This window comes from Diabrotica virgifera, chromosome 5 (genome assembly GCF_917563875.1).
Source record: "Diabrotica virgifera virgifera chromosome 5, PGI_DIABVI_V3a".
In the NCBI taxonomy this organism is placed as follows: domain Eukaryota; kingdom Metazoa; phylum Arthropoda; class Insecta; order Coleoptera; family Chrysomelidae; genus Diabrotica; species Diabrotica virgifera.
The window spans coordinates 119,314,378-119,337,917 of record NC_065447.1 but is presented as its reverse complement, the minus strand read 5'-3'; the positions used below and the strand labels follow the sequence as shown (position 1 = coordinate 119,337,917).

Below are 23,540 nucleotides of genomic sequence, written 5' to 3'. Positions count from 1 at the left end.
AATTTTAAGGCCTAAAAAGTCTGCGAAGAAAACTGAATAATGGAAAAAGTCAGATTATTAAATTAAAAAACAAAAAGGGTGAAATAACAACAAATAGAGAGGAGCTTTTAACAATAGTAGAAGACATCTATGGAGAACTTCAAAAAATCAGACGGATGAACCAAACACAGCTAAAAGATGCAATAAGCAAAACAATATTAAATTAAGGCTCTGAACTTATGCCAGAAATATCTCTCAGTGAAATTAGACAAGCGATGAATAAAATGAAATCCAATAAAACACCAGGAGATGATGAAATAGTGATCGAGGCTGTTAAGAATGGAGGTGAAGCTCTAATGAGAAAAATAAAAGATCTCTTTAATCTATGTTTGGCAGAGAAATCCATACCATCTGAATGGAATAGAGCCAAAACAATTCTTCTGTACAAAAAAGGAGAAAAAACTGATCTGGAAAATTACCGACCAATCAGTCTGTTAAACCATCTTTATAAATTTTTCACGAAAGTAATCACCATAAGTTTAGACAAGAAATTAGACCTATATCAAAGTAGAGAACAAGCTGCATTCAGAGCAAACTTTGGAACCAACGATCACCTCCAAACAATAAAACAACTCATCGAAAAATCCATAGAATATAACAAGCCCTTAGTTTTAACATTCGTAGATTTCCACAAAGCGTTCGATTCAGTAGAACTCGACAGTGTTATAGAAGCACCAAACGAGAGCCGCATTGATAGCCGATATTCGAGGCTAATATGTAATATACCTATATAAAAATGCGACAAGCTCGATATAACTACATGCTAACAGCAACCAAATAAAAATCCAAAGATTAATCCGACAAGGTGATACGTTGTCACCTAAACTTTTTATATCAGCTCTAGAAAAAGCGATCAAAACCCTCGGAAGGGTTGACAAAGGAATAAATGTGGACGGAGAGATGCTACACCACCTAGGCTACGCAGACAATATAGTCTTGATTGCAGACGATTTGGGATAAATAAAGAAAATGTTGGAAGAACTTAGTACAGCCTGTCACAAAATAGACTTAAAAATGAATATAATAAAAACAAAATATATGACGAACTTAGTACCAAGTAAACACTTTGAAATACAAAATGAACAAATAGAACTGGTAGACAAATATATATATCTGGGTCACGAAATTAGGATAGGTAGGGACAATCAAACAGACGAAGTATCCAGAAGAATAATACAAGGATGGGCAGCTTACGGAGCTCTTAGGAACGTTTTTAAGAGTGACATTCCAGCTAATAAAAGTTTTCGACCAATGCGTGCTACCGGTGATGACCCTATGGTGCAGAAACATTATCGCTCACAAAGAAAAACGCACAAAAACTAAGAGTTGCGCAAAGAAGAATGAAGCGGTCAATGATAGGGACCACCCTACGAGACAGGATTAGAAACGAAGATCTACGAGCTAAGACCAAAATCATAGACGTCATTGAAAGAAGTTGTAACTTAAAGTGGAAATGGGTTGGACACGTTGCCAGAATGAACGACGGAAGATAGACTCGCAAACTAGTTGAATGGAGACCAAGAGCCGATAAACTTAGCAGAAGAAGACCACCAACACGATGGCAAGACGACTTACGAAAGACAACAAAAACTGGATACAGAAAGCACAAGTTAGAACACTTTATAGACAAACAGGGAAGGCCTATGTCCAGCAGTGGATGTTGTCCGATTTAAGTGATTTTTTAATATGTTATAGCCTCATTCTTTAACAACCTCGATGTAATAATATTGTTGCTACAGTTTATTCGCATGGCTTATGCACTAAATGTAAACAGTAGTTGACAGCGATGTCCTCACTAGAGCAACGAACGAGATGGCTATTTGGTTAATTGTTGAATATTTTTGGATAACAGTTACTTGTATAATGGCGTAAATTATTCATTAATTTAATTAATAGGATTATTTTTTCACTATGTATTCAGTGATTATAATAATTTATATACTATATAATAAGAATAATCGAGAAAAGAGAAAAGGTGATCAGGTGAATTTAATAATATACTGTTACTATGGAACTATAGTAGATACGTTTTGAACACCATTAACAAGTAAAATTGTTGTTTACATGTATCTCTCATGTATCATGTGGTTGCCACCCCATCTCGGGGCTGGGAATTTTTTATTAAATTTTAACCATGTAAATCAATGTAAAACGTAATTCTAAGACAATAATGTTTTTACATTTTCTTCGTAAAACTAATATTTTCGAGTTGTGCGCGATTGAAAGTAACAGTTTTTCGACGAAAAAATCTACTTTTTTAGAGTTTTTTGAGAATAACTCGAAAAATATGCATTTAATAGAAAAAAAACTGTATCTATAGAAATTGTGTCTTTTAGTAACACAAACCAAATTCTTTTTCTATAATATTTTTAAGACCAATACAAATCGAGATACGGCATGTTAAAGGTTAGCTTTTTTCATCAAATGCATAATTTGAAATATTCAAAGCCAAATAACGGTAAAACTTTGCATTTTGCGAGGAAAACGTAGATAATCTTTTTTCAAGGATACCATTAGACCTTTAAAAAAAATAAAAATTTTCTAACATAAAAATTGAGTGACTTATGATAAAAAAAAGACGGTACCTGCTTTTCTTTATGAAAAAATCAGTGAAAACAACCCCCTAACTACCTTTCTAATTAAAATTTGGTCTATACCTTTCTGTAATTCCTTTTATATTTGTATTATCAATACACTTAGAAGTTTGATCCATTTAACAGGCCTAATTTTAGAAAAATTGAGTTTAAAAAAAATTAATTTTTTGAAATTTCGTATTTTTCACCTTTTTCTTCAAAATATCTCCGAAAATACTGGAGATACGAAAAAATGATACGAAAACTACTAAATTGTAGCTTTTTAATAACTAAAATTTTCTTGTGCATATATTTTCATTAAAGTAAATAGTTAGCGAGATATAGCTGTTTAAAACCTCTATTTACGAGCAAACACCCCCTTATCGAGCTCTTTAAACCTACCCCAATTAAAAACTAAGGGATCTAACGGAATTTAATTTAAATAGTCTTATAGCTCTTCAAAAATCCTACAAAATCATTTTTGGAAAACTTTTTATCGCTAAAAATAAAGGAGCTCTATTTTTATAAACCGAAATTTTTTTTTTTCGAAAAATTCGAATAGTCTGCTAATACAGAACTGGTTTGTATACTGGAAGATCACTAAAAAACTATTTGTATTTGTACAATTGTACATATTTGTAAATTCGTATTTTCATGTAAATAAATGTTTTTGTAATTCTTTAATTCTACTTTTTTTTTCTGTATAGATCCATTAAATTATCTACTTATAAAAATTGCAATATTATTAACCCTTTCTTTACCGGTCGTCAATACCTATGTAGTACTGCCAGAACCAGAGTTTTTAAAATGTCATGAGCCCCAGTGCCATATATATACGGCATTATAGAAAATAGATCAAGAGTTGTTTTATGAGGAGATAATAAATACTATTGATATGAAATAATTGATTCAGCTTGTATATTTTATTATAAGAATATACATTTTAATACATTTCTTTTGTGTGATATTCTTCGAAGCAAGGAAAAACACATAGACCCACGTCGCATTCATTGCACATATATCTTGAATCTCGCCTCTTTTTTTGGTCACGAATTTTAGACTGTGAACAAACAATACATCTTCGAACTTTTTTATTTGGTACCATAGCCGGAAAATGTCGCCCCGTCAGACGCTGATGTTTTGATGTATTCAACGTCCTGGGTATGGTTTTTGGTACATTATAACTGTAACAAAAGATTTTCGTAAATAAAATAAATTTATAGTCTCTCACAAAATTACCTTTCAAGCAGCTGTCGAGTTAGCCTCAATTGGAAATCTGCCAAGGGCAACTGCCCTGGATTTTGCATAAGGAATAATGCATGACTGTTCAGGACACATAGATCAAGAATGTGAAAGAATAGTTTCTTGTACCACTTTAATGTTTTTCTAACGCATTCTGTGGAACTTAGCATCATATCCGTTCTGTCTACTGCTCCCATATTTTGGTTGTAGTGGACGACACATTCCGGTTTCTTCACAGATTCCCCTGTCTTCATGTTTGTTTTATTTACATTTATCATTTGATCTTTATGAAAAGTTGTCAACATATTAACGTCTCTGCGATCTTTCCATCTAACGGCTAACATATTATCGCTAACCATCGATTTTGTTTCGCCTTTTTCTAATTTACCCGATAAATCAGGCATTTGTTTTCTGTTAGTTCTAACGGTACCACATGTATTTGTTTTGTGTTCAAATAAATAGGTAGAAAGCGTTGGAGAGGTATACCAGTTATCCGTGAATAGAGAGTGGCCTTTATCTAAATAAGACTTCATAAGTGTTGTTACAACTGACCCTGATATCCCCAGATCCTTGTATAGCTCTATTTCCGTTTTGGAGCCTGTATATACGATAAAATTTAAAACGTATCCTGTCTCACAGTCGCACAAAAGAAATAGTTTAATGCCAAAACGATGACGTTTTGTCCTTATAAACTGCTTGAAAAGCAGGCGTCCTTTAAAAAGCATTAAACTCTCATCAATTACTAAGTTCTGGAATGGAGAAAATCTCTGAGCAAATGTATTTTTCATCTTTTCGAAAATTCCTCGTAACTTATGGAAAGAGTCGCCTTTAATTTGTTGGGCATTATCTGCAAAATGTAACATGCGTAATATAATTTGAAAGCGGTTTCTGGACATAACTTTTCCAAATATTGGAGTGTACAACAATTCATCTGTCGACCAATTTTCGACAAGTTTGTTTTTTCGATGACGAGCAGCAAGGAAAAGAACAGCAATAAAAGTAAAGAAATCTTCTTTAGTCATTGCTGTCCAAGTTATTTTTGTATTCAAATGTGTCTGTTCTAAAGCATATTTATTAGTCTGCGTTATAATCATGTTCACTACCTCATCATTCATAAATAATAGAAAATAATCCAATTCACTGAATGGAACTTCCGTGTTTTCTAAACAAGCACCAGCAGTTTTATCGTCAAAATTATGTATTTGAGGAATAAACTTGCCTTTTGTCCAGTTCACGCTAAAGTTTTCAGGTAAAGCATTCCTTACCGCTTGTGCTTCTTTCTGTTCATCATTGGCCGCCATTTCATTTATCTCATCCTCACTGTCGCTGTGGTTTTCGGTGCACAACATGTGATCAATCTCTTCTTCGCTACTAGCTTCACTGTCAGTAGGTTGAAATTCACTTCCACTGTCAATGTAGGGATCTTCATCCGAATCTAGACAATCTAGTATTCTATCGATATCGGCCTCCGCAAGGCCACACATACTAACTTTAGTTTTCTCACGTTTTCTCTTCCGCGACGTATTCGAACTACACGCCATTTTATTTACTTTCCTTACCGCTTGGCTTGGCACGTTGCACTGTTCAATATAACCGACCGGCGGTGCCGGTATCCAATAACTCGTGTTGAATCGGGCTCCATCGATATTCTTTGCTGATGCCATATATTTGCGGCGGTGGTTCTGATAGCACGTTTATATGAACGAATTATTACGGCACTGAGCGTACAGACTTGTTTAGACTGCCGTATAAATGTGACGGTGGGTTTAAAATGTGACCAAAAAATAAAAAGTGTCGCCTGTATATTGTCCTAGAATTTAAAACAATTTCACCGGCGAACGTATAAATACGGCGGTGGGACTGAGAGCCCATCTAGTTGTTGCCGTATATATACGGCGCTGGTAAAGAAAGGGTTAAGGGTGGTATTTAAGGGTTGAAATGTGATGTTATATCCGTTCGCATAAAACAATCATTATTTAACCAATTAAAAGTAAATTTTACTCATATTAAAGTTTACAATGTTTGTATATAATTTTTAACAATAAGGGGTAGTTTACAACCCTAAAAATAATCAACGCCCTTGAGCCTGATATCACCGATGATATAGAATATGAAGTAGAGAGTGAGATGATCCTAATCTCAAATTTTTATGTAAATCGATACAAGCCGAAATTATTCTTTTGGGATAAGTCAATTTTTTATATATAGCTCCAACAAGGGTGGTTGTAAGGGTTAAAATATTATGATATTATATCTTAAAGCATAAAACAATCATTATGTAACTAATAAGAACCAAATGTTGACAATATTAAAGTTTAAAATGTTATTTTATAATTTATTACAATAGGGATGTTTACTAATTTTTAAATATAGTTAAATTCAATAGATTATAAGGTATACGCTGTGAGCTCGTACGTAGAGGGGATATTTACAAATTCGCGAACGCCAGTAGTGACAAGTTTGTAAACGTTTACCGGAAATTTGACATAAAATGTCAAAGTGATTAATTTAAAATTAAAATTAAAAACATTAATTATAAACAATATTAGTTGGTCAAAGCTGTCGTATATATTTTTACCTTAAATATACTTACGTTTTAAATACTGAATTTAAGTTTTTTTAATGTTCCGTAATATCTAATTTTAAATAATCTATTATAATCTTAGCGCCATCTACACGATTATTGTCAAAGTACCTATCCGAAGTAAGAAATTGATATTTTATCAATAGGGTTTTTCATTCACAGTCATTTGTTTCGAGCTTCTGCCATGTGTCACATAATATTAATATGTCTACGTCATACGTTATTGGCATATACCAATGATACAAACCAAAGACGTATGACGTAGATATATTAATATTATGTGACACATGACAGAAGCTCGAAACAAATGACAATCGATAAAAAGCCCTATAGAACGTCAAAATGATCAGAAAAATCTTAAAAAAATCGATTACAATTTAATTACATTTTTGCGTTGTAAATATTAAGCGATAACAATTAAATAATAAATTTAAAAATTACCGGTAAAAGTTGAATTAGTAACCGCTAGGAGCGACACCAGCGAAGCTCAGAGCGTATATAAAAACGTAGCAATCATAAAACTGTTTAAAAATGTATATTTTTTAAAATAAATGAATTCATAATGTTGATTTTCTTGGAAGAAAGAAAAACGGTACCCTGCAGCGAGGCTACGGTCTGTGACGTCATCAGTCGTATCGTCTTTGATCGACGACTAGTTTTGTATACTTATTTACGAAGTGTATTTGAATGTGTGCAGTTCTTTACGTATTTAATTAGTAAAATGAAACCAAATACGTAGCGTTTTATTCCTTGGTGTGTAAATACCTCTAAAAACAATTCTGACAAGATTTTGATTACAGTTCCAGCTAATTTAAATCGTAAAAAGAAACATAAAAAAGAAGTATGTACCTATCAATAAAAAGCAAGCTCTTGCGAAGATCACTTCTTTATTGTAAGTTATGGATCTTTTTCTAAATAAATGAGTTTTTAAATAAGTACATAGGAACTCATTTTTACCCAATTCTATGATATGTTTTAGATTTGTTAGCTTGGTTATAAAAAATAAATTATAAAATTTCTTAAGGGGGTATTAGCACGCTGCAGCTAAAATGTGTAAGAGTTAAGCGAACTAACGTTTAACAATTCTTTGAGTAAATGGCAGCACCTACGTCATATTTTATTATTCACGAAATTTTATTCTCTAAAACCGACATTGATGCCAAGTTTTCGAACTTACAATCGGTTAAGTTCGCTCTGGATCGGCAGTCTTCTGTATTATTAAGGTAGGGGGTATTAGATGAAGTTTTACAAATTCTAATTTTCGAAAATTTCGAATATTCAGATTAGATCATTCGATATAATTTTTGTATCGTTTTACCTGCTGTTGTTTGTTTGCCTTTGTTGCTGTTTTAACTTTGAGTTGTGTTAATTTTAGGTGTTTTTTTAGTTTTATAATGTACCTAATACATAATGTACCTAATGGTAAATGCTCACTACATAACATAACATAACATAATCGATGATCCTCTTATACCTTTGCTCAGGGCCGGCGATAACGGGCCTGCAACGGATGCATTGCAGGCGGGCGCCCCCGCTTGGGGGGCGCCAAAATGAGCTTTTTCCTGGTGTCAAAAATACTAAAATAGAGAAATTAATTTTTTAAGTGTGATTTAAATTCCTCATAATCAGTAATCTTAATCTGTGTCTGTTATTTTCGTATATCACACACGTAAATAATCAAATATGCAACCATAGAATTCCTACCATGTAAACAGTAATATACCTAATTTATTGGTCAAAACAGAGCCGTCAAAGATATTATATTTCAGAACCCAAATAACTCCACACTATACTCACGCAGGGCCGCGTTTAGGTCAATTGCCGCCCTAGGCAATTCTCTAGTAGCCGCCCTTCAAACATGTACCATTTTTGCGAAAAAAAAAATGCAAGCAGAATTTTTTATTTAGGGAGCGTTCAAGTATTATGTAACGCGATTTTTGAAGATTTTTGACCCCCCCTAACCTGCGTTACGTAATACTTGAAGGGTCCCTTAAATAAGAAATGTATTGTTTGGAAATATATTAAAATGAGGAACATAAAATTTATAAAAAATAATATTTTACACAAGTGAGAAGAACAACAATCACACTGATCACAGTATGGTATGAATTCACTTTTGACCGGTGAAAATAAACACAGAATGTTTTACATAAAAATGAAAAATTATGATTATGTATAATTTGCAATTTGCACTAGTATAAGATAGGAATGTGTTGCGATAGCAGTAGCCGTTATTTTTTAACTGTTATTTCACTGAAGCTATTTCACACTGTTACATCATTTTCATAATAACTGAAATATTCAGGTAGCTGACTTCTTTTTTAATTATTGTAGACCTATAGCAAGAAAACCTACCCGTGTCCTGTCTAGAGTTCACGTCCGTTTTTTTTAATTATTAACTATTTAATTTGTATGTAATTTCTACAAACATTACATACATATATGCAATTTTATTATAAATGTATTAATTAATAAAGGGTCTAATTTGTTTAAACATTTCTTGAAAAAATTATTTTTTTCCAAATACCTATTTTCTTAATCATATCATATAGTATGGTATAACTAGATCCAAACCCAGACATCCAAAGTGAAAGTTATCCTCCAACAACAAATTGTTCTATATGGTCTACATAATGTTCAGAAAAAAGTCACAACATTTTGAGCGTCGGGTTTAGGGGGGAGAGGGGGGAGAAATCGGTAAATTCGTAGTTTTTTTAGTTTTTCGTCAATATTTCTAAAACTATGAGGTTTAACATGAACAACCATCTATACAAAAATGTTCTACATTAAATTTGAAACAAAAAAGGTCCTCTGCAAAATCCGTCTAAAATGAACGGTTCCAAAGTTATGGAGGTAGTATAGTATAATTGGTCCAAAAAAGGCCTAATTAACCCAGACATTAAAAGTAAAAGTTTTCCTCCAACACCAAATTGTTCTATATGGTCCAGATATTATTCAGTAAAGAGTTACACCATTTTGAGCGTCCGGTTTGGGGGGTAAATAGGGGAGAAATCGGTAAATTATTAGTTTTTTATGTTATTCGTCAATATTTCTAAAAATATGCTCTAATGTTCTATACAAAAATGTTCTACATTAAATTTAAAACAAAAAAGGTCCTATGCATAATTGTTATAAAATCAACGATTCCACAGTTACGGAGGGTGAAAAGTGGAGGTTTTCGATACTTTTTATATTTTTTGAGCAATTTATAATATTTTTACTGATTGAAAGAAATTTTCTTTAACATGATTTGCTATTTCAGTGGCCGATGGTATGTTAGTGATAAGCCCTTGAAGAAACGTCAACCTCACCACCCAAAATCATCTTCAATTGCCCAAGGTATATAAAAAGTATCGAAAACCTCCACATTTCACCCTCCGTAACTCTGGAACCGTTGATTTTATAACAATTAAGGATAGGACAATTTTTGTTTTAAATTTTATGTAGAACGTTTTTTTATATAACATTGTTTACGCTTAAACAAAGTTTTAGAAATATTGACGAACGTAAAGAAATAACTAATTTACCGACTTCTCCCTCATCTCCCCCCCCCCCCCCAAACCGGACGCTCAAAATGGTGTAACTTTTTACTGAACAATATGTGGATCATATAGAGCAATTTGGTGTTGGAGGAAAACTTTTACTTTGGATGTCTAGGTTAGGCCTTTTTTTGGACCGATTATACTATACTACCTCCGTAACTTTGGAATCGTTCATTTTAGAAGGATTATGTATAGGGGCATTTTTTATTTCAAATTTATTGTAGAACATTTTTGTATAAAAGGTTGTTCATGCTAAACCTCATAGTTTTAGAAATATTGACGAAAAACGTAAAAAACTACGAATTTACCGACTTATCCCCCCTCTCCCCCCAAACCCGACGCTCAAAAAGGTGTGACTTTTTTCTGAACATTATATGGACGATATAGAACAATTTGGTGTTGGAGGATAACTTTCACTTTGGATGTCTGGGTTATGTCATTTTTTTAATCAATTCTATCATACTATTAATGATCATAGAAAAAGTTAAAGTACCTATATTTTAATAAATAAATTATTTTTATTAAATAATAATTTATTGAACATAATTTATTCATTAAAATATACCTTAACTTTTTCTATGATTAATAATGATAGTATCATTACAAAAAATGGATTTTTGAGAAAATATTATTTTTTCAAAAATTGTTTAAAAAATTAGACTGTTTATTAATTAATAAATGTCTAGACAAATTGCATATTTGTAATTTACACAAAAGTACATACAAATTAAAAGAAGAAATATCAAAATTGATTGAGTAGATCCCAAGATATAGAAAATGGTAGTAGTTTTAAGTTGCTTTTTTAGTTTTTGAACTCGTGCATTTTTCGGCTCCCGCCAGGTAGCTGACAACTGTTTTAATTGTTGACCTATAGGATGAAAACCTACACGTTTCCTGCCTAGAGTTCGCGTTCGTTTTTTAATTATTAACAATTTAGTGCAATCAACGCAGAAGCTCCCCCTTCACTTACTATGACTAATCATCATTTGAACTACATTTTTAAAAATTCGAGTAAAATATCATCTTTCCGAATACCTATGTAAGAAGATGTTTTGTAAATGTTTATAAACTAGTATTTTTTACTATATTATATAATTTTTTATCTTTTCTTAATACATTTTGATAGGATCACTTTTCTACTTTCATTTGGCATACGCAGAATTGTCCTATCTTCATTATTTTCTGTCATTTGTTATTGCAAAACAAAGGTATATGGGATAAAAAAATAGAATACCTAACTTTTAAACTGATTAATGGATCGGTCTCAAATTTTGGGAGTTTGTTATGTACCCCAATACACAACTTTGAGTAAAGCGAAACACTACAGTTCTAAGTTAGTTTTAGGAAAATAAATAACGATTTTCAGTTATTTTGCAGTTTACTAAGCAACAAATTAACTTTTTGACTTTCAAAAATCGCCATTGTGAAGGTTTTTCAATGTTCTAAAAAAATAAATTTTGTAATTTTATGTCAACTATTTAGCTTTTTAATTGAGTGCAAAATATGGAAAAAATCGCATTGATTGCACCAAATTGTTAATAATTAAAAAACACGATCTCTAGGCAGGAAACATGAAGGTTTTCATCCTATAGGTCAAGTCCACAATAACTAAAAAAGTAGTCAGCTACCTTGATATTAATTTCATTGTCCCGAACATGGTCTATTTCTTGCTTATTTCCCTGGCTGGAGTATTATATCAGTGCGACGACACGAATGTTATCTCCTTGTAATAATACAGTTTGAAAATCCCAACTCTAACTCGATTTCCTACTGGTAATCTTTAGTTTCTGCAATATGTGCAATATTGATGTTTTCAGTCAATTCACCGTGTTTGCGGAGCTTCTGGCGGCCCAATAATCACTAAATTTATGACTTCCGTTCTTTTTGGATGAATAGTGTTAGGTTTAAGATAACATAATGCTATGTTTGTTTTATTTTTGATATGAATGCAATTTCTTTTATTTAGAAACGAACGCCCACTTCTATTTCATTGCTGGATGAATGATGAATATACATATTTGTTATTCGATTTTAATTTTAAAATACAAATATTTTTTGTACAGTATTTTTGCCGCCCCAGGGGCGTCATTTGATAGGGTTAGGGGAGGCAGTTGCCCCCTCCCCTGAAACTGAAAATGACTGAAATTTACAAAAAATACTTTCAGTTTTCATTATTACATCATATAATATAATGTATTGTATATTATATAATGCTTGCCCCCCCCCCCCAATCAAAATTTCAAGCCCCTGTGCCGCCCTCTCACAATTTGCCGCCCTAGGCAGCTGCCTATATTGCCTAATGGATAAAGCAGCCCTATACTCACGTTTTGTTTACTTTATTCAGCATTTATTTCTTGTATCAGCAGTTACGAGAGAAAAGGTTTGATTTGTAGTCAACTAAACAAGGTTCTGAAACTGTTTTCTTGTCTAATTTAAGTATTATGTATTACTTTTAATCACTATTAATAACTTATCGAGTTAAGTATTGATCCCATATAAGCACAATATTTTTAAAATAAACAGTGTAAGTATATAAAATTTAGTTCAAAGCACTTTTAATTTAGTATAGGTAGGTGTTCTATGTGAAAATAGTTTTTCAGTTTACTGTGCGATAAAAAGAACATTTCAGTGCATGTGCATTCAATTAGTACCTATAAAATTATATTTGGTAAGTACTCAGTACTATTATTACTGAAGGGGCGTAATTTTGAGAAATTATTATTTTTATTTAGTAGTTAAATAAAAATGGAATCCAAAAAAGTTATCTGGGACGCAAAATAGAAAAAGAAAAGCCGAAAAAGAAGAAATGGCCAAAAAACAATCTGGTTCTCTTAGCCAATTTCTGAAAAAATTTAAAAGTGATGTTTTGCCCAATGATAATTGTGAGTCCAACAAAACTGTAACCGAGCCTAATTTACCGGGTACATCCACATCCACACAATTTGTTGATGATTATTCCGGTAAGTCCAATAAAATTTTAACAAAAACTTATATATTGAGGGAATCGAAGCCATCCACATTTACTTACTTTGATGTATTGTTACAGACCATAAAGTATCTTCAGAATCAATGGAAGATTTAGAGGATATAGGGAAATGGCCAAAAGTTACTGAAAAAATCAGAGTACTTTTAATCGAAAAAGGACCTCTTCAAACTAAACTGATTAAATATCAAAAGGATGCAAAAGGACGAAAATTAAACAATGCATATTTCAACCGGAAAATGGAAAATGGGGAAACTGTTTTAAGAACATGGTTATTATATTCCCAATCTTTAGATTCTGTTTTCTGCTTTTGTTGTAAGATTTTTGCGACTCCAGAATCTAGCAATTTTACCGAAGGATTTCAAGATTGGGGAAACTTATCAAAGGCCTTACATCGACACGAAACAAGCAGAAATCACATGAAAAACTTTCTTAAATGGAAAGACTTAGAAAGAGAATTAAAAAATAAAACTACCATTGACTGTCAAGAACAAATTATAGCGGACATGGAAAGGAAACATGGAGTAAATGTCTTAACCAGATTAATAGAAATAATAAAATTTTTGGGAGGACAAAATTTGGCTTTTCGTGGATCATCGGATAAATTACACGATGGAAATAATGGCAATTTTTTAAAACTAGTCGAATTGTTTGGAAAATTTGACCCGATTATGGAGACACACATTGACAGAGTACTTACGAAAAAACACAGAACCCACTACTTAAGTAAAGACACACAAAATGAATTAATCGACATGTTAGGAAATGAAATAAGAAATAAAATATTATCTTCCATTCAAGAAAGTAAATATTATTCAATCATATTAGACTGTACACCAGATGCCAGTAAAACAGAACAAATGACAATAATCATACGGTTTGTTTCTTACGCAGATGACATTGTGAAGATCAACGAACATTTTTTAGAATTTATCGATATTGATGATTCAACGGGCCGCGGTTTATATAAAAAAAATAACAACATTAGAGAAATGGAATATTTCCATTGACGATATGCGTGGTCAAGGATACGACAACGGAGCAAATATGAGGGGTAGAAAAAATGGGCTGCAAAATTTAATTTTAACAAAAAATCCTCGGGCTTTTTTGTTCCATGCGCTGCGCACACATTAAATTTAACTGTAAATGATGCTGCAAAAGTAAATTCTGATACAATAGGTTTTTTTGCAACGGTTCAAGAAATATATAACTTTTTTTCATCGTCCCCAAAACGTTGGCATATTTTACTACAATTTATAAGAAATTTAACTCTAAAGCAACCATCAGCCACACGCGCTGGGAAAGTAGAGTCAATGCTATTCGGCCTTTACGTTATCAATTAGGAGAAATTTATGATGCTCTCTTAGAAATTTTAAATAGTGATAACTTTAATAATGAAATCAAACATGAAGCAAAAACTTTATGCCTCAAAATGAAAGATTTTAAATTTATTTGCGGTTTAATAATTTGGTACGATTTACTCAATAGAATTAATCCAGTTAGTAAAGCTATTCAAGAGAAAAATATAAATATTTCGTTAGTTATGACATCTATTGAAAATTTAAAAACTTACGTTTCTGAATATCGTCACGATACAAATTATAACAAAATTTTGGAGGATGCAAAAAAATTAAGTAAAGATGTAGATGGAGAAACAAAATTCAAATCTGTATTAAAAGTTCGACAGCGAAAAAAGAAACGTCAATTTGATTACTAACACCCAGACGAACAACCTAGAACGCCCGAAGATCTATTTAAAGTTAACGTTTTTTATACCCTTACAGATACTGCTTTGTGTTCACTAAACGAACGTTTTGACTTATTAAAAAATCACTTTAATACCTTTCGGTTTCTATACAATGTGTTTTAAATAAATAATGAAGACTTAAGAAAACACTTCGACAATTTACAAATAATTTTTACACACGGTTACAACAAAGATATTAACGCCATAGAACTTTTCGAGGAAATTTTAATATACAAAGATATTTTTAGTACGGGTACACATACGACAATACCAGAAAATCCATTAAACATTTTAAAATTCATAATCTCAAATCATGTATCTCTTCCAAATTTTGCAATAGCCTTAAGAATTTTATTAACGGCTCCAGTGAGCGTAGCTAGTGGCGAACGCTCATTTTCAAAATTAAATTTAATTAAAACGTATTTAAGAACAACTATGACACAGACGAGACTTGATAGTCTAGCATTAATTTCAATAGAAAATGATATATGTAATAAATTAGATATTAATAATCTTATTGATAATTTTGTAAAAATTAAAACAAGGAGAATACATTTTTTTAAACTATTTACTTCACAACAGCAAACACAGACAAGTCGCCCTTTAGACACTAAATACCCTTCAGGTAGGTCAAATGGATCATACTCGCGGAAGTTGAGCATTGAGGTCACATACCGATAGGCGTGAGCTCGATGGCCACACCTTTCGGGCGCTCAGCCGTCGAGGAGAACAAAACTTATTTTGCCAATTCGACGGTTGAGTAACCGAGCACACACAGTCCGAACATTAAGACACCGACTTAGATCGGTGCCTTGCTCTCTGGAACACACATTTTTAGGACACAAGTCCAAAGTAAAGTCATTAATAGGGAGAAAAGAAGTTCTAGCTATCCCTAAAATCAGGTGGCTTAACCACATAAAGTAACGCAGAGGATGTCCCATTATCAAGGGCATCCAAGGTAATGTTCAGTACAAAGCCTCCTCACTCGTTATGTACTGCGATGGGGAGGGGTGGTGGTATAGCTTGGGGGTCAGATAGGTACCACTCCATTACGGAGTGCGACCGGTTTGATCTTCGGACATGTGGGTCCCAATGTTCCATTAGAACACACATGTTCCGCGAGGCTGGGATTGTACAAGTATGTGTGTGGGGGGGGGGCGCCTGTGCTAGTTTTGCAGGCGGGCGACTGATACCCTAGCGCCGGCACTGCTTTGCTCACTAATGCTCACTAAAAGATACAAAACTTGATTCATTTGGAAATATTTTATTACTATTATATTATAAATCTGTATTTAGATTCTCTTCCTATTCAGACATATATTATATTTGTATTCAGTTAATTCTTTATCTGCACAAAAATATTTATTTCAAATCGATAAAGAATTTTTCAATTTTTTGAAATACAGGTCTGTTAGTTACCCACATAACAATTTCATGTTCTTAGTATATTCATAAAACATACTTTTCAGAAAAAGTATATGTATACTTAAACGTTCTATTTATATACTTATAGAATGTACTACCGCACTTCTTTTTAGTATATACCAAGAATATCCTTTTTAGAATATTCTATGGAGGCGCTATAAACCTTCTATGTAAATATGTACCTATATACATACATAGGTACTATTTAAGTAATATTGAAGTACCAAAATGAATTTTTTATTTGTAAGTTGACCACAAACAAAATAAAAAGGTTAATTGTACATGTTCCTAGTCCTTGTAGAAATACTTGGTCTTCGTCATAACACAGCATAGACAGTGTTAAGGCCGCGTCCCACCATCAAATAATTTGATCAAACTGGTTTGAGCAAACTGAAAGTGACAGTTAGTGACGTCACATTTTGAGTGTTCATTGTGGATAATAATGAAAAATTTTAATTTTAAATAAAGTACAAACAAATTAGACAACTCAATACAAAAAATTTGATCAAACTAGACTGATAGTGAGAGCACAGATTTTTAAAATTTCAAAAAAACTTCAATTGTGACGTCACTTTGACGTACTTCCGGAGTTTGCTCAAACTGTTTGATCAAATTATTTGATGGTGAGACGCGGCCTTTAGTGTTGAGTGTAGACACAAATGACAAATGCCTAACTGTAACTATTTTCATATTTTGTATTTTGCCTTTGTTCCCAACCCCCTACCTCTTTTGCAGGCATGCAGCGGTCGTTTCCCCTTTGTGTGTGGGTTTTGGCTCAGCCACCTAGCTTACCTGAATGCCAATTCCATGTAAAAATAAAATTCTACACAAAAATACTCATAATAAACTTAAATCAAAATAGTAAATGCATTTTCCAGACGTGTTCTTATTTCTATTAGAGCCAAACCACACGGACCACGCTGCAGCGCTACTCTGTGGATCCACAGAGTGGCTGAAACAGGCGATTTTCTAGCGCCGGCGACTACGCTGCGAAGTGGATCCTTTGGAAGGGTGCGGCGGGTAATGTAATGGGTGAGAAAAAAAAGTTTGTTCAAATGATTAAAAACTTGCCGCCTAATATATTTTTTTAAAAAGTGTGTTCGTCAAAATCAGTGTAATGTCCATAGTTTTAAACATTTTATAAAATTTCATACTTAAATAACTTTAAGGCCCACCACATACGGTGAAACGCAAATGTAACGAAACTGAAACTGTCGCTTACTTTTGAATTTCATTTGAGTTTATGCAGTAGACGCCTATGAGAGACCACACATGATGAAACCATATGGACCATTTCAGACCGGCCGTTTGAAACGCATATATTTCAGTTTCATTGAACCCGGTGTGCAGGAAACTTGTGTTTTTATCGGGTTTCGTGTTTTTGTGTCGTTGTGGGTACTTTAAAAAAACGGCCAAACCCGATTTCGGCCAAACTAGTTTGTCCTAACCGCCTTAGGATAAACTAGTATGGCCTAGGCCAAACTAGTTTATCCTGATATAAATAAACACACTTCAGGCCAAACTAGTTTATCCTGATATAATAAAGATTCACACTTCAGGATAAACTAGTACGGCCTTCTTCTTTTTCTTCTTGTAGTGCCTATCCGTTTCGGATGTTGGCGACCATCATGGCCAATCTCTACTTTTCACACCGCTGCTCTGAAAAGAGCCTTTTTTTAGATGCGTCTGTAAATACGATATGACGATTTTTAAAATAATTTTCTGTCTGAATTAAACATAATATTTCTCACGCGCAAAACGCGCGCAAAACTAGCGTATAAATCGCGCAAACCGCGCAGAACGCGCGCATATGGTGCGCAGAACGTGCACGTAAGGCGCGCAAAACGCGGATAAAGTGCCCAAAACGAGCGCATAATGTGCGCAAAACGCGCGCATAAAGTTCGCAAAACGCACGTAAGGCGCGCATAACGCGCCCATGAAGTGCGCAAAACTCGCGCATAAAGTTCGCAAAACGCGCACGTAAGGCGCGCATAAAGTGCGCACAACGCGCGAGTAAAGTTTGCAAAACGCGCACGTAAGGCGCGCATAAAGTGCGCAAACGGCGCGCATAAAGTGCGCAAAACGCGCGCATAAAGTTCGCCAAAACGCGCACGTAAGGCGCGCATAAAAAGCGCAAAACGAGCACGTAAGGCGCGCAAAACGCGCGCATAAGGCGTGCAAAACTCGCGCATAAATAGCGCATAAGGCGCGTCTGACACGCGCGTTGTTGGTGCATTATGCGCGCGTTTCGCGCGCGAGAAATATGATGTTTAATTCAGACATAGAAAATTATTTTAAAAATCATCATATCGTATTTACAGACGCATCTAAAAAATAACTAGAAAAATCTACGTACGTGGTTCAACACAACCACTACAAGTCTTTTCAGAGCAGCAGTGTGAAAAGTAGATATTGCCATGATGGTCGCCAACATCCGAAACGGATAGGCACTACAAGAAGAAGAAGAAGAAGAAGAAAAAGAAGAAGGCCGTACTAGTTTATCCTGAAGTGTGAATCTTTATTATATCAGGATAAACTAGTTTGGCCTGAAGTGTGTTTATTTATATCAGGATAAACTAGTTTGGCCTACGCGCGATAGGATAAACTAGTATGGCCGAGGCCAAACTAGTTTATCCTAAGGCGGTTAGGACAAACTAGTTTGGTCTAGGCCAAACTAGTTTGTCCTGAAATCGGCTTTGGCCGGTAACAGATACATCCCTACATAGTACATTGAGAAGAATATCAATTATATGTCTGTGGCTGCCAATCAATGAAACTGATCTGTATGCGTTTCAAATCGTCGGTTTGAAACGGTCAAAATGGTTTCATCATATGTGGTTTCTCATAGACGTCTATGGCATAAACTCAAAAGTAACTGAGGGTTGCAGTTTAGTTACATTTGCGTTTCACCGTATGTGCTGGCCCTTATTTGTTTTGTTCAGTTCAAATGCATACAATTGTATAATAAAATGTAGGTAAATATAAATATGTAATAAAGAAAACATTGCTTATGGGATTTATTCTTTTCGATAGGACCTTCTTTAAAATCAGAAACAAATAATTCAAAGATGACGTCCCACGGTTTTCCTTTTAATGACCTATAAATATGCCCTCGGGTTCTTGTATCACATATTATATCCTGTTTTGCACTTCAATCAAAAACCGTTCTGAATCGAGATTAATTTTAGGTGCTCACCCTATAACCTCTCGTAAACATCTGTGGCGGCTACAAAAGTGGTCCGTCTGAATTGGGTTTGCCACTAGTGGACGCCACTAGCGTCCGTGGCCGGCGACTGTGGCCGGCTACACTCGCTCGTGTGGGGTACGCCGGCCACTCTACATAAGAACCCACGGTAAATCTTCGTCAGCCACTCTGTGGATCCACAGAGTAGCGCTGCAGCGTGGTCCGTGTGGTTTGGCTCTTAGTGAGTGGTCCCAACTTTCATCAAGATTACTTCCAAGGTACGGTATTCTTGTTACTCTTTCCAGATCTTTTCCGTCGACATTGACCTTCATCCTTCTGTTTTGGTGCTTTCTGATGACCACCGTTTTTGTCTTCTAATTTCATCCCAAATTCTCTACATAGACTGTATTTACTCGCTCCATTAGGCGTTTTAGTGCTTCGGCATTATCTGCCAGAATGACCGTGTAATCAGCGTATCGCAGGTTTTTTATACATTGCCCGTTTATAATAAAATTATACCATCCGAGTTTCCTTCCAAAGCTTTCTTAAATATCTTCTTCTTCAAGTGCCATCTCCGCGACGGAGGTCGGCAATCATCACAGCTATTCGGACTTTGGAGACGGCTGCTCTGAAAAGTTCGTTTGATGTACATCCGTACCATTCTCTCAGGTTGCGCAGCCACGATATTATGTGTCTCCCTATGCTTCTTTTTCCTTGAATCTTTCCCTGCATAATGAGTTGGAGTAATTTATATCTCTCTATACGTGTAATATGTCCGATATATTCCAATTTTCTGGTTTTGATTGTATTTAAGTCTTCCATTTGTTTATTCATCTTTCTCAGAACCTCTTTGTTTGTGACGTGTTCTGTCCAAGATATTTTTAGAATTCTTCTATATACCCACATCTCGAATGATTCCAGTTTTTTCATTGATGCCTCATTCAAGGTCCAAGCTTCCATTCCGTAAAACAGAGTCGAGAAAACGTAGCACCTAGCCAACCTTACTCTTAGCTCTAACCTTAGATCTCTTGTGCAGAGCACTTTTTTCATTTTGCTAAAATTCGCTCTAGCCTTTTCTATTCTAATTTTAAGCTCCTGGAAGTAATCATTTGTGGAGTTGATCATTGTTCCAAGATATGCATATTGGTCTACTCGTTCGACGTTGGTTCCGTTTATGAGGAGATTCTCGTTATTTCTTTGAGTTTTAGATATTCTCATAAATTTTGTCTTCTTGATGTTCATTGTTAGACCGTATTCTTGGCTATGTCGCTATTCTGTTAACCAGTCTCTGAAGATCTTCAATATTTTCGGCTAAGACGACAGTGTCATCCGCATATCTAATGTTGTTAATGGGAACTCCGTTCACCTTTATTCCAGCTGTTTTACTCTCAAGAGCTTGTTTTAGGATCTCTTCCGAGTAGGCATTAGGGAAAACTGGCGACAATACGCATCCCTGCCTTACCCCACGTCTAATTTCATTTTCCTTTGACAACTGTTCGTTAACACGTACTTTTGCTTGCTGCTTATTATATAAATTCTTAGATATGATCCTGAGGTCATTGTAGTCTATCTTCTTTAATTTCAGGACATTCATTAATTGTTTATGTCGTACTTTATCGAAAGCTTTATTATAGTCAACTGGGTCTACAGACTTCATATACCTATACACCGTTTAGTTTCATTTTTTTATAAGCTATATTTTTGCTAAGATTTTTTTCGGTAAAGTACTTCTTACTTTGTTATTTGATAAAGATTTGGATAAAAAATGAGTTTGCCAAAAAGTGAATAACCCAGTATAATCTCCCAGTAAACATTTCGAGACTTTTTTTGACTTCCAACCACGATTTGTACAACTTCAGGGTACCAAGGATAGAAAATGGTATATTTGTATTTTGTATTGTCGAGCCACTGTGACGTTACACAATCATAATTGAAAGTCAAACAAGGCTCAAAATATTTACTGGGAGGAGAAGGGGCCACTTTTCTAAACAAACCACGTGATTCGTATTTCCATGGTTATAAAACTCGTTTTCAATGTTTTGCAGATTTTTTTAAAATCCGGCAAACGCGCATCTGTCGACATTTAATACATCACTGCCGCCATCTACTAAATGACAGGTGAACTCATTTTCTCATCTATTTAAGTGATAGTCGAACTAATTTATCACTGGCAAAATCACTACTTATATATCCTACTTATATATATATATATATATATATATATATATATATATATATATATATATATATATATATATATATATATATATATATATAGCAAAATCCTACTTATATATACCTTATCTATGAGCAAAATGTCAACTTCTTTCTTACAGTAATATGTATCAACAAAATCCCTAGTTTGCTGATTTTTTACTATAATTTTTAGCTTTAGGTACAGTTAATTTAAAAATTATGGCAGTATGGGCAATGAACTTTTGCTTAAAATAAAGGTTTTTGTGTAAGTTAATCCTTTGTGGTAGTTATTTTGGGTACACGACAATTAGACCGAAATCATTAGACGGAAAGCAGTAGACCGAACTCATTAGACCGAAAAGCACTTTACCGAAACCTCAGTAGACCGAAATGGTACATAAATTAAAAAATGTTGCAGTAAATTATGCTAAGATTTTGTATATCTGTCTTTTTCTTTATTGTATTTTTTTGCATTATTGTATATACAGGGTGAGTTTTTAGTGCGGGATCGGTCGATAACTCCATTATGGTATAAAATATCGAGAAAAGTTATTTTAAAAAAATGTAGGCAATGACATTCTCCACGCTTGGAAAATATGTCCATTTCTACAGGGTGATCAGTAACTGCGTGGTATATCAAACATATAATTTTTTAAATGGGACACCCTATATATTTTTTTATATTTATATTCCCCTCATAATTCTTGTTCATATAATATATGGTTTTGCATTACTATACAGAGTATTTAACAAGTTATGGCCATTTTTATTTCGAAATCACTATGAGATTAACACCCTGTATATAAAGAAGTAATTCATAGACAATAATTTGTTTTATGTAGTAAGATAAACAATATACTGTAGTTTTTAAATTAAGTCCAATTGAAATCATTGACGAATGTTTGTATACAGGGTGAACTACAAAACCAAATTACGATTTTCTCTATTTTTTTAAATGGATCACCCTATATTTTATTTTTTTAAATATTGTATTTATTATATGTACTCTTTCATTTTTATATAGCATTCCCTATATCTAAACTGATTACTTTCCGAGATATTTTTAGTTTTCTTCAAATTTCGCGAATACATTCAATTTTTCTAGTAGAAATAAGTTAGTATTGAGTGATATTTAAACAAAATTATTTTTAGTAGATAAATAACTAACACAAAATATAAACCATAGCAATATGCAGTGAATATACCAATAAATGTGATATTAAGAAATTATCATATTTCCCTAATATACAAGAATCGTAAAATTCCTACAAAAAAAAAACTTTGTATTGTATATAATAATATAACAAGATTATTTTTATTCAATAAATAACTTACATGAAACATAAATCAAAACAATATACAACTGATGTAACAGTTTTTAGATTGGTATATCATCAGTTGCCTGCATGCATGCAACTTTTAATACAGCTCAAAAGATTGTGGAAAACTTCTCTTTTCGAGTCGTGTTTCTACTTCTTGGTCATCAGAGTAGATGGCACTTTTGTAGCTCGGCACCTGAGGTGCGAAATATTAAGACACATCATTGAACCGTCGGTGTATCAATTCGTACCTAGCCGAATACTGACGAGCAAGGCATCGCGAAACTAGTCTATTCTATTGGTACCCTTTTATATATATATATATATATATATATATATATATATATATATATATATATATATATATTACCGAATATATACCGTATATTCTATATACGGAGGATTTAACGATGTGATCTTACACCATTTATTTGGTATGTAAAATCTAGCATTGGCAAAGCTTTTGCCGAAGCCCTGCATGCATATATATATATATATATATATATATATATATATATATATATATATATATATATATATATATATATATATATATATATATATATATATATATATATATATATATATATTCAAAGTGATTATTTCGACCAAAAACAATAAATAAATCTGTAGTAAATATCAGGTATGTGGTCTATAATAAAAAATCTTTATTTTTTCTAAAAACTCAATATTTCGCACATTTTTT

At 33.4% G+C, this 23,540-nt stretch overlaps 2 protein-coding genes across 2 annotated transcripts; one reads left to right on the top strand and one right to left on the bottom strand.

Moving 5' to 3' along the window:
- Positions 1 to 3,363: 3,363 nt before the first annotated feature.
- LOC126884322 (piggyBac transposable element-derived protein 4-like) lies at positions 3,364 to 5,765 on the bottom strand. Its single transcript, XM_050650261.1, has 2 exons — positions 3,852 to 5,765; positions 3,364 to 3,796 (listed from the first exon to the last, which is right to left on the bottom strand). Exons 1-2 carry the CDS (start codon positions 5,516 to 5,518, stop codon positions 3,556 to 3,558), a joined length of 1,908 nt encoding a protein of 635 aa, XP_050506218.1. The 5' UTR covers positions 5,519 to 5,765; the 3' UTR covers positions 3,364 to 3,555.
- A 7,021-nt stretch (positions 5,766 to 12,786) lies between these two features.
- On the top strand, positions 12,787 to 14,768 carry LOC126885450 (zinc finger MYM-type protein 5-like). Its single transcript, XM_050652021.1, has 3 exons — positions 12,787 to 12,940; positions 13,027 to 13,487; positions 14,748 to 14,768. The coding sequence occupies exons 1-3, from the start codon at positions 12,787 to 12,789 to the stop codon at positions 14,766 to 14,768; spliced, it is 636 nt and encodes a 211-aa protein (XP_050507978.1).
- Positions 14,769 to 23,540: the final 8,772 nt, after the last annotated feature.

Coding starts and splice junctions, on each gene's coding strand:
- LOC126884322 (XM_050650261.1), bottom strand. CDS start 5,518: ATGGCATCAGCAAAGAATATCGATGGAGCCCGATTCAACACGAGTTAT. Junction 3,797..3,851: donor ACTCGACAGCTGCTTGAAAG/GTAATTTTGTGA, acceptor CTTTTGTTACAG/TTATAATGTACCAAAAACCA.
- LOC126885450 (XM_050652021.1), top strand. CDS start 12,787: ATGGCCAAAAAACAATCTGGTTCTCTTAGCCAATTTCTGAAAAAATTT. Junction 12,941..13,026: donor ATTTGTTGATGATTATTCCG/GTAAGTCCAATA, acceptor GTATTGTTACAG/ACCATAAAGTATCTTCAGAA. Junction 13,488..14,747: donor ACATGGAAAGGAAACATGGA/GTAAATGTCTTA, acceptor ATACCCTTACAG/ATACTGCTTTGTGTTCACTA.